General features: G+C 45.8%; 1 protein-coding gene across 1 annotated transcript in view; it reads right to left on the reverse strand.

Annotated features, from left to right (window-relative positions):
• The window catches only part of HTR4 (5-hydroxytryptamine (serotonin) receptor 4, G protein-coupled), a 65627-nt gene extending 58157 nt beyond the window's left edge, over positions 1-7470 (reverse strand). Inside the window, exons 1-2 of the mRNA XM_010002059.1 lie at positions 7364-7470; positions 2851-3011 (exon numbers count right to left, since the gene is read on the reverse strand). Of these exons, the coding sequence (XP_010000361.1) occupies positions 2851-3011; positions 7364-7470 (268 nt within the window). The remainder of the gene's footprint in view (positions 1-2850; positions 3012-7363) is intronic.
• Between the last annotated feature and the right edge of the window lie 7926 nt (positions 7471-15396).

The raw sequence follows: 15396 nt of genomic DNA on the forward strand, positions 1-15396 counted from the left end.
TGCTGAACTCAGATTCTTCATATTGAGCATGAACAGTATCCTGGGAATGCCCTGATTTTCGATTTTTTTACAAGGAAATACATGACTGGGTAGAGGTTCATCCAGATGGGCCAGGATGTTAAGGAGCAAATAAAGAGGAAAGGAGATGCTCTGGCCTCACAGAAAAACAGAGCACTAGGCAGATATATGCAGGCTCAAAAATTATATGGCTATAATAAGAAAGAGGTCCAAGATGACTGCAAATCCTAGCTCCATAAATGTATGGCCATATGCCAAGTAGTGCCTTCTCATCTGTGAGAGCTCGGGTAGCTTTTAATTCCAGACGATCTCCTGTGTTTAAACTAAGAGATTAATAAACGCCATGTGGAACAGACAGTTGAGTGTATCTCACCTCACAGATTTTTCAGGCAAAAAGTCCCTGAGCACTGCTAGACACGTGTCCTTCCAAATGTGGGCTGCTGAGATACCAGGAGAGGGGTTATGGGTGGCTCAGGGCCCACGGTACCCAGTAAGGAAGAGGATTTTGTCCTGTGTTGGAATGAATGATCCCAGCCCAAAGGCACGACTGGTTCTTTTGCTCTGCCAGTTTTCAGTGCTCATGCCAGTAAATCCACTCCTGCCAAATGCAGGAAGGTCTCTGGGGGGCTGAAGGGGTCAGACACAGCCATGGGTTTGCATCCAGCAAGAAGCTTATTTTCATGCAAGCCAATTATAGATGCTAAGATGGGAGAAAGACAAAGTCAAGATGTGTTTTAATTTAGCACCTGAAAGAATTTGCACCTAATTAGAATGAGTTTTTTACTGAACTTAGCACAACTTTGGTGAAACCAATTAAGGCTTCAGGAAGCTGGTAGCTCTAGACAAATCCTTTGGTGCATTCAGAAACGTTGACAAGGCTCTGTCTGAGATCAGTGCAGCTTTCCCTAGTTTGATTGGAGAGCATTGATTGCTTCCTGCCACCTTGGGTCATTAGTTCTGGGACTCGTCTTGCAATGAGTGGATTTTGTGACTGCAGTTCTTGCAATGACATGGCAACTGCTGCCAGCAATTTGCCTACACCAGCCCAGCCATCATTCCTCCCTCCTGACACAAGAAAATCCCTATTGATGAGAAGGATCTGCCTCATCCACCACTGTCTGACAGAGGCCTTAGGAGATGAAATGCCTACATGCACAAGGCAGTGCCTCCCTCACATGCTCTCTTGTGACACAAGGGTTTGTGTCACAGTGAGCTTGTGTTTAACAGCTCTTGATGGATTCCTTTGCCTTCCTCTGTCCAGTCTGTCTTCCAAACTCCCAGTACATGGTGAACACTCCCTCTGGGCAGCTTTCCTCCTTGGCCTCATAGTAACGTGCTCCATGCAGAGCCAAGCAAATGGCATCAGTTTCTGTGCTTCTCTATCACCAGCGACCACCCCTAATTGCATCCAGAGATTCCTTCCTCAAAACTGAAGGCAATTGGCATCTAAATACTAAAATCCCAAGCCATTCCACAGAACTGGTTACTGACCACACAGCTGCTCCTACAATAGGATATCACTCCTTCCTCCACCAGAAATCACTTCCCTCCCAATCATCTCCACACACATCCAACCTGAAAGACCTAGTTTTCCTCAGAGGCAAAGTCCTGTGTTGGAGACTTTGGGAGACAGGAAGCTGGGACCTGCTGACACACAAGCCTGCACTGCAGCAAAGTCCTTTGGAAAAGGATGAGAAGCTAGGAACAAGTCCTTCCCCATGGGCACGATGCAGAGTGGGATGCACAAGGTGATTCTCCTGCACAGGCTGCCCTGGCCCCACCACCTTTCCTCCTCCTGTCCGCAGCTGCTGCACAGCTGGGAGAGGTCAGACACTTGCCAAGCACCACTATCTTGAGCACAATCAAATGTCAGAGCCTTCATTAATAATATTCACCAGCAGAAAAAGACATCATAAAAATTAAAGAGAAATGGATAAGAAAAAACTTCAAAGGCAGGTCTAAGCCACAGACCTTCTAGCTGGGCATGGGGGGGATGAAAAGCCTCAGGAACAATGGGGATGCTGGAATCAAAGGCACCTTCAGTGCCAAGCTGTAATTGTACCTGTCCAAATAAGCCTTCATAATAGGCTGACACTGCTCCATGGCTGCATCTGTGAGACAAAATGTCAAACCACACTGAATAGCACCATACAAAAGATGTTCCTTTTCCTCCCAAGTGAGCACAGCAGCAGATACATTATGGCACAGTGGAAAAGGGGATGATGATGGTCTAGTTTATAGAGAGCCAGGCTGAGCTAGATAGATATTTTGTCTTATCTAGCTTTGCTCATCCTTCTGCTGTTCCTAACAATTCTCATAATTGAATTATTTGAGCACCTTGCACCTGCACTGTCCAGAGGGGTGTGCAGTGTATAGAGGGGCAGTGTCACCTCCCTTGTCCCCAGGCCCTGCTGGGGGGTGAGCTGGCCATCAACCAGGGAGGGGATTTTTTACTCCACCATGCAGTGCCTCAGGAGGGGGGCTGGCAGCTGAGCCTGCTGCCTTTTTTTTTAGGGGAAGGCCTGGGGCTTTGAGACTGTCACCTCCCTGCAGGGGGGGATGCTGGCTCTCACTTGGTGGCTGTGGAGCCCAGGGAAAGGCACTTGGTGTCAGGATGCCCTGGGGTCTCATCCCATGGAGGGAGAAAGAGAGGAAGAGCAAAGCATTTTGATGTGACCTGTTCCTTGAATGAGCTGCTCTGATTCTAAAGGCGGTGGGTTAGCACTTGGACACAAACATTTCACAGTGATCAGTCAGCAGATGGGTGAGTTGAACTGCCTCCTTATCTCCCACAGAAAGCAGCCATGCCTATACAGGGACCCTGGCAAGAACCAGCTACTATTGCCACTGAAAGGATGGCCCTGTCCCCAGGCACAGGCTCCCTGGGAGCACTACACCCTTTCTGTTGAGGGGTCTCCTCCACTGCTGCCCTCTCAGTGGTGACAGCACCGACCTGCTGCCAACTGCTTCCCTCCTGGTGGGCACAGGTGGTTCTGTGGGACGGGGGGAGGAGGGAGCTTGAGGGATGCCAGAGAAAAGGGCTCTGGAGGTGGAGAAAAATGATGACTTGTACTGTGCAGCTAGGACAGAAATAGCTGCAGACACCTCTCTGCTCTTCCTTAGCAGCTGCATTTTCTTTACTGAAGAGAAAACTCCTACAGCTGCAAGAAAGTTGTAACTCTGAAGTTATAACTGACCGAGTTTGGTGCTTCAGGGTGGAAGACTGACATGAAATTTCAGCCAGGTTTTGCTAAGCAATGACATTCAGAGTGCAGGGATGAGGCTTTGGGTGGAGAGATTAGTCCTTGCAAGGCAGATATTGGCCATGTCCTTTTGTAAGAATCCCAGATTATTTCCTTTCATTTAGGCTCATGAGGGAGGACATGGACCATAATAGCAGATGAAGACATAAACTGCTCTGTGGTCCCAAACCTCTCTCTCAGTGAAGCAGCTTATTGCCTGGTAAAGAGACCTCCATCCCTTCCAGCTGCAAAGAGCTGTGCAAGTGAACAAACCCTGAGGAGAATGACCTAGCTCAGGTCTTCTTTGGTGCACAGAGATTGGGTTTTAATCATCAAAACAACCTCTGGAAATGCTAAGAGAGGTTGGTATTGAGCCACACACTTCACCAGACGTTGCCCTGCTTGAAGATTGAGGAAGCAGGACAGTATTTTAAGCCTACATTTCCCATCCAATGTGCACAGGCAGCCCTGCCCTGGAAGTGGTGGCATCTTGGTCTGCATCATTTGACTTGGCTGGTCACAGCCCAGGGCTCTGAACAGAGACCAGAAGGACAGAAACACACACTGGCACACTTGTCTATGGAGCATTTACTGCTCTAATAGTTTTGGGAGATCTCTCCAAAGAAATAGACATATGCATCAAAAGGGGGGGAGGGGCAGGAAGGATGTTAATCTGGGCTATATTTCTGTACATCTGCCTTTTGAATAATCTAACATCAATAAGGAATATTTGTTAATTATTCAGTCTCAGTAATTCAAAGCTGTTAATAATGGAAGAAGTGGATATTGCTGTAAATTAAAATCAATGGTTTGCATAACATCTTTGATCAAATCTGAGTGCTCTGGCTTCCAAGCATGCCTCCCTGTTTAATAAAGCAGAGATTGATGGGTTTGCTATTACAAGGAAATGAAATGCAGACAGAATGATTGTTGGTTAGTAGGAAGATAGAAATCACTTAAGGAAAAAGGTGAAATACTGATGTGGAATGAATGCTTAAGACTCATATATGGACACATTTAAAAGGCTCCTCTGTGTAGTCATTAATGTGAAGGAAAAAAAGGTGTAATTATTTTTTCAAGCTCAATTTCTACTTTCCTGTAAATACCCCAACTTTTCTAAATGACCTCCAGTGCTTTTGCATATTTCATGCAGCAATTAAGCTGCATAGATCAGTCACATTGGTAAGACCTTGCACATGCCCCTCTGGCTTTTGTTACATGTCACCCCCTGCTAATAAACAGCTCCGTGCTGATAGCACCTTGGGCACTGTCCAGACACTCCTGTGGGAGTGGCAGAAGGTGGAAAAGAGAGTGAGGGGTAAATAAATAAGACATTGTTTTTTGGGGCAGAGAAGTGCAAGAGATCAAGAGGCTGGATGGCCCATTTCCAGACTGGAGAGGAGAAACTTTGCCTGTCCAGGTATTCTGGAGCATCTCCTGGAAGCAGCCAAGGACCACAGTGAACACTTCATACCAAGGGACGTGTGTCATTCTCACTGAGGAAGAGTAAAAGCTCAGAGCAGTGGCAGCCTAGAAAAGAGCTTTCTTCTTGATTTCACTGTGGCCTCACTGGAACACATCGAGGAGTAGCCCCACTCTGCTTTCAACAAAGTCATGGCTTTTCCCTCTAAAACTCCAGGCTGACATCATATGTCATGTAGGTCTTTAACTACAAATAAGCTGCCATTTGACTTTCCTCCTTTCTACTCCCCTGTTTATCCGTAGCCATTAAATCAGAGGTAAAACAGGTAAAATCAAGATATGTTCTTTCATGAGTAACCTAACAACACATGTCTCAGAATAGAAACATGACAATGGAGAAGATACTACTTGATCTATGGCTTTCCAGCTGTGACATATTCTTCTCTACTGCCACCTAAAAATACCAATCAGAAGTCAGCATTAATCCAGAATAATTTTTTTTAATGTCTTCAAACACTACACTGCCTGTGTCACTTGGCTTCAGGCTGTGCAGATGGCAGGACAACTTCTAACATATTCAAATCCCTTGTGTACTTCACTTCTGTTTTAGAAACAGATTGAAAATAATTAAACTATTGACAAGCCAGAAATAAACAGCATGTCATGTATCAAAATAACTCAGTCATATGATTAGTTTGAGTGCTTTTTTTTTTTTAGCCAAATAAATTGCTGTGGTGGGGTGGGTGGGAAGGGATAAATTTTTCTCCTTTTGTTCTGGCTTGAACCTCAAAAATGTTCTGCAAATCCAAATTGCTTCTCCAGATGGTGTAGGGCTGAAAACATGCCAAGCTACTGCAAACAGCAGCAGCCCAAGTAGGATCATGAACCATGAAATGAGGACTTCAGACCACTTCCTCCCAGACAAAACTACTCATAGAACCATTAAGGTTGGAAAAGACCTCTAAGATCAAGTCCAACTGTCAGCCCAACACCACCACGCCCTGAAGTGCTATGTCTACACGGTTTTTTAACACCTCCAGGGACAGTGACCCCACCACTTCCCTGGGCAGCCTGTTCCAATGTTTGACCACTCTTGCAGTAAAGAAATTTTTCCTAATACCCAATCATAACATGACTGATCCCACACCTCCACTCCTGAATGCTGCAGTGCTTCAGAGAATGAAGTGCTTTAAGCAGCTGACAATACTGATTAAAATCAATTGTCAAAATGAAGCAAAGAAGACAGGCTATTTAAACAGTGGTGTGTGGGCTGTGCAGTCAGCCAGCAGTGGCAGCATCTCTCTGGGGAGTGCTGGAGCTGCCAGAGGTTGTGGGACCCCAGGAGCTGCTGGGGCTCCAGCACTGGCTCCAGCTCTGCACCTCAGGCTTGGAGAATGCCTGGATTCAGGTTGACAGCCAAGGCATGAGGGGCTCCAAGTAACAAACTAGGAAAAACCTGAGCTTTCTGCTGCTCCAGGAAATTTCTTTAGCTTATACCAGCAGAAGTCCTTGGCTTTTCTGGATGGAAATTGATCCAGAAGTATGCAATGCTTTATCATGATCTTCACACAGATAAAGGTCTGAGACCAAGAGAGAGAGAGAGAGAGAGAGAGACCCTGCAGTTTGCACAGGTATATGGGAAATATGCAACAGAGGTAGGAAACAAACTCAGATCCAGCAAATCTCTGGACACTGCCCAAACTTTGGAGCTCTCCTTTGTAGGAGAAGTTTAACAGGAGTCCAGCAGCCACCTCTGTCTCTACTGTCCATACAATGAAGAATGAAATCCCAGCTCTGCTTGTTCCCAAGCAGCAGATCAAGTGTTGCATAATTTACACCCACATATGAAAGGATATTGCTGCCAGGCTGATGCATGGAAGTACAGTGCTTAAAAACCATTAGACTGTCACCTAGAATACAAGCTAAAATTACTTTATGAAATTAACATCAGATTAAAATAACTGTATTTACAGTGAAGAGAGGCAGGTGCTGCAATGCTCTGCCTGGGATCTGTTAACTACCACAGGAGAGCTCGTATGAAGTCCTGTGCAACCACAAGTTGCAGCCTTACACATCTGCCTGGAGTCTGCAGGATCTTGGCACTCTGTTTTGTTCCTTACAATATGCATTCAGGTTTTAAAATTTTACTCCCTGTGACCCCTTCACATGCTGAATATTCACCTTTTGTTTTCACATAAATGTAACAAATTTTATTTTGGATATTGGGTCTACTTTTTTAAGGAGGTTAATAAATATAACTATGAAAAAAATAGAATTTCTCTTGAGCATAAGCAGGAATTTAGGCAGCAGAGATGTTGTAGCAATCATTTCTCCTTTGTAAATGCTGAATAAAATATCAAACATGTCTTCAATCAGAAATGTCTTGATCAGTTCCCAATTAGAACTGCTCTTCAGAAGTCATTCAGTTATTGTATAAAATGATGTTACTGTACAGAGTGTGGAAAGGAGGCTTCAGAAACAAGCAGACTTTGTGTTTTCAAGTCCTGGCCTTTAAGACATAGTTGAACAGAAACTAAATGCTACTAGATACAAGTCTGGAGATAAGGAAATGGAAAAATCACCATCTGAGTTCTAGGAGCCAAATGGGAGCTTGGGTGATTTTCCAAATTAGAGTAAGGAACCAGGGTCTGAGTGAATTAATCTGTTTACACAGATCTGACTTCTGGAACTCACTTTTAAAAGAACTCCAAGTTATCAGGACACGTTCTTGCCCTGCTCTATAACCACAGGAGTCTGCTCTTACATCAGCACTACCATGCTGGAGCATGACCCAGGCTGCCCACAGGGAGGGAGTTTGGGCTGTGGAAGTCACAGAGTGAATGAGCAAGCTGACAGTGGGTGCATTAAAGCTTTTTGGGTGTTGGAAAAGCAAGGAAACTGTCTGTGCCTACTGTTAGGCAGAAATGCTCTGTGCCCTGTGCACAGAGCCACGGTTAGAGACAAGCTGTGAGGTAAGTGCCCAGTGTAGGGAGGGGTGGCAGGAGACAGATCTGACCTCAAAACAGCCATGACATGTTTCCTTGGCTCTCATGCAGCCATGAGCTCATGTGCCCAGGGAAAGGAAAGGTCCTGCTCAATTCAATCTCTTCTTCCCTCTAACCCAAGAACAGAAGGATACCAGACACTTAACAGTGTCCTGCTCACCCCATCCATCCTTCACTAGCACCAAGCAGAGCCTTTTTCTTTTTCCTTCCCTGTTCTCTGAGCTTACAGCAATGCCAAAGTGCAGTTGAAACATCAGCTGCTGGTCCATTTATAGCAGGTATAGCAGCACAGAGCCAGAAACCCAGCTCCTGTCCCCTGCAGCCTCCTCCAATCCTGAGATTCTGTTTCTGGTGGTTTTTTCTGCAAGGATGTTTTGGTTTGCTTGTTTGTTTGGGTTTTTTATTAAACTTTCCAGATTTCTCTGCCTCAAATGTGAGAAATAGAAGAGCACCTGGCAAGCGTGAGATCAAATCTTTCCTGCAGTCCAGGCATCATATCCTGGGAAGAACTTGAGTTGCAAAAGGCCATAGCAAACTTTCACCAACTGAACAGAGAGCAAAAACTGCATCAATCACAAAGCATCCCCTGCAACAGGCAGACCCTTCACCTCTTCACCTCCTGTTCATATGCTTACAGGTAGTTTTGCCTTCAGTCACTTGGTTTGTGTTGAGGGTTATAGGCACAAGAGCTGAACATTCCTCTTTGAAACTAAGCTCAGCCTTGTTACATTTTTTAACTAACCTGTCCTACACAGGATTCACCTTCAAACAGCCAGAGACTCCCTGAAAGCCTCAGCTCCCCAGGGTTCCTGCCCATCAGATGGCAGAGTTTGTGTTCAGACAACAGCAGCTTTTACTTAATGTTCTGACCTCAGGGAGGTAGAAGCTGCTGTTCAGGGGACACGTGATGGCAACTCCTCAGTTAACAGATGGGGCAAGACACTAAGTTCAGCCAGCAGCTGAAACTCAGACCTCTGAGTGTTTGCCAAAGCACAGTAAGGGCAAAATAAATAGTGGAAAGTCTGGCCTAGGTAAGAAGAGGAACACACATTTCTCATCTGCATTGTAGATGGACTCTGCTCCAAGGCAATAGCCTATCAACAGTCATTTAGAGTCCCCAGCAGCAGGCCCTAGACACACAGCCAACCAAAAAGCACAAAATGCTTTGCTGTGGCATCTTTCATATCTGAGATAGTAGAAATGCTCTTTCCTGACCAGCAAGTGGCTTGTTCTGCAGGCACTATGGCAGCAGGATCTGGAGCAGGTAACAGCTCAGCCCAGCTCTTGGCATCGCAGCCCTGTTCCCAAGACAGCATTCCCAGCAGAGATGTCTATCCCAGACCTCAGGACTGTCCCTCTGCACTTCTCCAGAAGTAACTCAGGGAATGTCAACTCATTGAGAACTGAGCAAAAGCCATTAGATTTCCACCCACAGCCTATACCCTTTGGTTTTGAGACACCACATCTTGTCTGTCAATGTGACAACCCCTCCACAGCTAATCTGGTCCCTGCCTCCCACACAGCTCCAGGTTTGCAGCCATCTTGCCTCTCAAGATACCCTAATGCCCCCTCCCAGCTTCCTTAGTCACTGCCTCTGAGCACTGATGGCTCAATAAATCTCATGAAAACAAATGGTATTTTGATGAGGATAAGCCCTGAAAAATCAAGAGGGTGTCCTGGAAAGCCCCTGGGGCCCAGCTACCAGCCTTGCCCCTCCAGGTAGCTGGCATGAGCAGAAGCCAGCAGCAAGATGTAGCCCATTCTCCTGCTCTGGGCAACCTGCTGCCTTCTAGGGCAGTTGCTCATTTTTGCCCAGGTCTGCCTCAGGATGCTCCAGGCTTTGAACTGTTTTAACTGCCTTCCACAGCCTCTTCCAGATACTCACTATCTACCACTCTGCACAGAGACACTGAAGCTAAAGAAAGGCTGTGTTGAAACACAACAAAAAGTTAATTTTTACAGCCCAGCTCTTTGCCAAGGGCATTTTCACCTGTGCAGATCCCTCAGGGCACACTAACAGAAGCCAAATGGAACATCAGACGGCCCTGCCTCCCGGGGGACACGCACAGACAGACGGTGGAGCTGCTCCTCTGCCTCTGCACCCTCTAAGGTATTTTGGAGAGCAGACATGTCTCACTTGCCCCACAGCTGCTGTAAGGGAGCATGCTATTAATTTGCAGAAGCTGGAGCCAAACTTAAAAATCCCATTAATTAAGTGTTGGCGGAGGAGTTTGGAAAGACATCCTGATAAATGCAGTGCTAGGAAGTGTTTCCCTAGAAACTGAGAAATAAGTTAAATGATATGAAAAGTACCCAGGCTGATAAGAGCTACAGCTCCTGCTGAGCAGTGCCCGGGCTGTACAGAGGATCCAGCAGAGAGAAGATATTTTGCAGCACTTATTTGGCTACCAAGGATTTTTGGCTGGAAGCACAAAAATATGAAAATGAACTACACCATGTCCTGCTCCCTTGTGCCCTCCTGCTTTGCCCCTCTTGCCTCCAGTGTTGGCAGATGGTAAATGTTCTTGAAGTCTGTGGCTGCAAGTTCAGGAACATCCTGTGCATTCCAGTGCTCCCAGCTTGTGGAACGTGGCAGCTAAACCCTAAGACCCAGCACCTGGGCAGCCAAAGACCTGCTCGTAAAATGGTTCATTTTGCTCAACAGGACAACTTATATGTATATGGCCATATCTACAGCTGTTGTAAATCAGTACTGTCAACCTTGACTCCATAGGAGATCTGTAAGGTTTTCCTTCACTCTTTCTGGCACTGTGTGTCCTGCCTGTCACTATCCTCAGGAGAAAGTGAACTCATCCACATCAGCTCAGCAAGGGGAACAGGATATTATATCACCCATATAGCAAGGGATGAAAACCCCCAGCTCTCATCTACACGTTCCTCTGAGCACTGCACCTTTCCTGGCTGGGGACACAGCGGAGAAGACAAGGTTCTGTAGAAAATCTTCTCAATCAGTATGTCTGTCTCCACTAAAATGCATGAGCACCTTTTTGGATGGATGCTACAAGTATTACAGGAGGATTAGAGCTGATCTTCCCTTGGAAAGTGGATGGGAAAAGAAGGGTGCTCTGGGCTAATTCTGGCCCGTTATATGGCATTTTATCCTGGTATTTCTCACCTAAACAGAAATGTGGTCCAAGAAGCAGAGATAAACAATGATTTAGTGACTCAAAGTATAGAAGCTGGAAAGGTTTTGAAGAGTATATATAAGAACAAACACCTGTGTTAGAGCCTGCTGGAGGAATCTTAAGCTGTTTGCTTTCCATGAATCCCCACTGCCAGAACACTCAGAGCACACAGGCTCCTTCCTAAAACCTTTCATTTTCTACACTTTGAGTCATTAAACCAGGCACTATTTTTGTCCCACGTGCTCAGCACAGCCTCCCCCTCACCCCAACAGCCACCTCTGCTTCCAGCCCAGTTTTCTGCCTGTTCTGCCTTGTAGCTCAGCTCTTGTCCTTCAGTCCTCGCTGCTGGCTGCCAGTGCCCTGAGCCAGGGGAGCTGAGGGACCAAGGCCACACAACAGTTCCTCTCCTAGGACATCCCTCAGCTCCTGCCAGGGCTTCAGGGATGGAGTTCATTGTGTTCCTCTCCCTTCCATTACTGACCACTGCTCCTGCCTCCCACTAGGTTTGGATGGGGAGAGGAGACAAGACATTCTCTGCCACTTTCTGCAGACATCTGTCCTGTCAGTGTACCAGCTTTGGGTAACAAACCCATGTCAGAACCAGCCATCAACACCACTTCTTGTGGTCCATGGAGGAAGAAGCCTCTTGGGCCAACACAGCAAAGCTCCAGCAGTGGGAGTCACTCAGCCACACAACCTGACTCAAGAGGACACATTATTGAGAAGCTTTACTGTCAGAAATAACGTTCATTATAAAAAAATTTTTTGGGTTGGAAAAGACCTTTAAGATCATCAAGTCCAACCAACCACGTTTTGTCTCTGTATGAGGACTCTGGGAATAGCAGCCAGGTTAAATAATGGAATATTTTCTTTGCTTCCGAACACAACTAATTCAACCAATTTGATTCCTTGTTCCCTCAACTTGCTTCTCATTTCTCAAAGTCAAGACAAGATTAATGACTTTGGGTAACAAACCCATGTCAGAACCAGCCATCAACACCACTTCTTGTGGTCCATGGAGGAAGAAGCCTCTTGGGCCAACACAGCAAAGCTCCAGCAGTGGGAGTCACTCAGCCACACAACCTGACTCAAGAGGACACATTATTGAGAAGCTCTACTGTCAGAAATAACGTTCACTATAAAAAATTTTTTTTGGGTTGGAAAAGACCTTTAAGATCATCAAGTCCAACCAACCACGTTTTGTCTCTGTATGAGGACTCTGGGAATAGCAGCCAGGTTAAATAATGGAATATTTTCTTTGCTTCCGAACACAACTAATTCAACCAATTTGATTCCTTGTTCCCTCAACTTGCTTCTCATTTCTCAAAGTCAAGACAAGATTAATGAACCCCACACGGTACTGCTGGAGGGCTCTGCATTTTTCAATACTTTCAGCAACAAAAATACCTTCAGCAACAAACTGAGAAAACTAAAGCTGATAAAGCCAAGTTTGGAAGCAATTAACATCAATCTAAAATTCTGCTGTTTTGGGGGCTTAGGTTAAAAATAAAAAAGCAATTACTGTTGTGACAAACAAATAATACCTTGTTTCTCCATAGCTGATTTAGCAAAGGGACTCTGCTATCACCAACAGCTACAATAAAAAGGCTCCATAAAAGCTATTTACTTGCACTGACATCCTTATGGTCCTTTTTTTTTTTTTTTTCTTTCCAAAAGCTGATTTCTCAAGAGCATAAGAGCCCCCCTCCAGCACCTGAGGAAGCAGGAAACCTCAACACAGAGCAAAGTTCACAGAACAGCCCTGACCACCCTCAGCAGTACCCAGCCAAATGGCAGAGGTTTCTCCTTGTTGCCCAAGGGTGTGCAAAGAACCCTGGCTCACCCAGTCCTGCCAGTAAATGCCAGGCAGCTGCTCTTCCAGTTCTCCCCTCCCAGCTATGGACTTGAAGAGCAATAAGGGCTGCTAGTACTGGAGTTTGTATGGGAATCCAGGTGTCATAATCACTCTTGAAGATTTGCCCCAGGTCCTACAGAGTTTGGTGTGAGCACCAGGAACAGACCTGGCCCTCAAAGCCCAGAGCACAGCTTCTTGGCTTCAAATGCTAATAGAAGTGTATAAAAAACTGCTTGAAATGCAACTGTGCAGTCAATATTTAACATGCAATAGTAGGTGCTTGCCCAGTGGAAACATCAGCCAGCAAATTAATATAATTCTGTGGCTTTTGGGAAGTGTTCAGATTGCCTCACTAGGAACTGCAGCTCCCCAGCCTGTTGCACTGTTGTACCAGTGAGTGCTGGAGCTCAAAGAAGGGAAAAGGCACTGAAATGGCCAACCACATCACTTAGAACTGAGGCAGATTTGAATCATCTGTGCTCCCAGCATTGTAAAGGGGTCAGATTTAGCTGCTTCAAGATAAGGAGGAACTGGCCTGCCAATGGGAAGCTTTATTTCTTTCCTGGCTACAGGGAATGCTCTGCAGTGAGATTATGGGAGTCCTACCAAAGGTCTAGGAAGGATTTCACAGTCTTTAATATGGCTGTTGCTCATTGCTTGTGCATGGCATGATTGCAGCCTACACTGGCAAGTGCCCAAGCAGAGCAGAGTCCTCCCAGTTCAGGCTGGATTGCTCAGCAAGGTCTGCAGGTGCCATCCTTGATACACAGAAGTTCCTCTCACAGTTTTCATGGGCACTTATTATGCACCTACACACTCGCTGCAAGAGCCAACTGCCTGGTTTGTACACAGGAAAACAAGAGTCCATGAACTCCCAGGTGACTTCTATACACACAAGCTATGCCTATTTAGCTGGCAATTTGGCACAGAGGGAGCAGATCAAAGCAGCTGACACTGAGAACCCTACATCTCCATGCTATGAAGGATATAGAGTACCCAAAGCATCATCATGGCAGGATGTTTTGGAATAGATTTAGCCATGCCTGAGTGTCCCCACCACACCTGAGTATGGAAGCTGCATGGTTTGAATCCATGCTTCAAGACCTTTAGTCCTCATTGTGGACTGCAGAACTCATGGTCCAGAGCTGCTGGTTTAACGTTTTCCAAGAGGAATGTAGCCCCCAAGTCCCCTTGCTAAGTGCTGTGTGATCTGAACTGATACCCCACATGTTGGTCTGAGCAGAGGATTCACCTGACTGCTGCTCTGCACTGAAATGCAAAGGTAGGCACAGAAACACAGACAGCACCAGAGCCAGCTCTGAGCTCACCTCCCTTCTGTGCCCAAAGAGATTCAACCTTTTCCCACTTTCTCCAAGACTGTCAGAATCATTTTGTATGAAAGTGAAATTGTCTAATGCACAAAAAAGAAACCCAGAAAAAAACTGAAAGTGAGAAGTTCAAAAATGTTTCAAAGTTTTGTACAAATCTACCAGAACCCTGGGCAAGCACCTTGTCACCACCAGGCAGGACACCCTGTGCCAGCTCTGGCATGTAACACACATTCAGTGTTTCACATCTCAGCCAAACAAACAACAACAACAAAAAAGCTGAAATCAGGGCAGATAAAGGAGAAATGAGCTACTCATTGGTAGCTGACAAGTAAAAATCTCAACCCAAAAATTCATGGTTTGGAAAACTGGGGAGTCAAACTAAAATCATGCACCTGCCCCAAAGTCTGAACGTGCAGTCACACCAAGCCAAGGACTGTGTTAGCCCAGCTTGGAAAGAGTCCCTTGGAACAAAGGAATAACATAATTCCTGCAGTGTAACAAAGTGAGATTTGACCACAGCATTTGATCAAAACAGCTGGGGAATGATGAATCAATACTGATTCAGGAGAGCTTTCAAATTCCCATGGATTTTCATTCATCAGATCCCCAGGACAGCTTCTGTTGCCTTTTCACTTCTAAACAGAAAGTCAGATGAAATAGTTCACCAAGAGAGAATTTCCTCCTCAGAGATGCCTCCCGCTGCCCTGCCAGGGTCAGAGCACACCAGCTGGTCTCTAGGAGAAAGCTGGTTTTTCCAAAAAAATCTTTTCCTGGGCCTGTGCAAGGGGTGTTTTCCAGAGGAAGCTGATCCCCAGCCCTGCCCATGCCCTGGCAGCCCAGAGCACCCAAACCTCCTTCCTCCCAAGCCCCTCTCCTTGACTTCAGGTACCTCACATGTTGAAAAATACCACAGGTAGGAAGAGGAAGCCTAATTCTGACAGGTTTGGGTTTTGGGTTGAGGGGAGGGTGCTGTTGGATATTTTTTGGACTACAATGAGGGCCAATAGGAGTTACAGTAAAAACCAAAATAGGGAGAAACAAATAATGATCTGTAGGTTCCTACAAATAAGGAATTACAAAGCTCTGATTGATCACTCAGAAACATATGCTGGGGCAGATCTACTCATTGTCTGCCTCCACTGGTAGCAAATAGCACATTACTGAAGAAATACATAGGTGAAGTAAATATAATGTCACACTTCCCTCCCAGGTATAGTAACCCTGTGCCCAGGCACTACCTGAGCCACTTTCTCTGTGCCCCTTGGTGTTTATGCACTGACACATTTTCCTTCTATGAATCATGGAATGTATAATGGGGATTTTTTTTTTCACCACAGTGAGAAATAATTTTTTTCCTAGTGTCTTTAGAGGAAGGCA

The sequence above is a fragment of the Chaetura pelagica genome, unplaced genomic scaffold, assembly GCF_000747805.2.
Source record: "Chaetura pelagica isolate M959 unplaced genomic scaffold, ChaPel_1.0 scaffold356, whole genome shotgun sequence".
In the NCBI taxonomy this organism is placed as follows: domain Eukaryota; kingdom Metazoa; phylum Chordata; class Aves; order Apodiformes; family Apodidae; genus Chaetura; species Chaetura pelagica.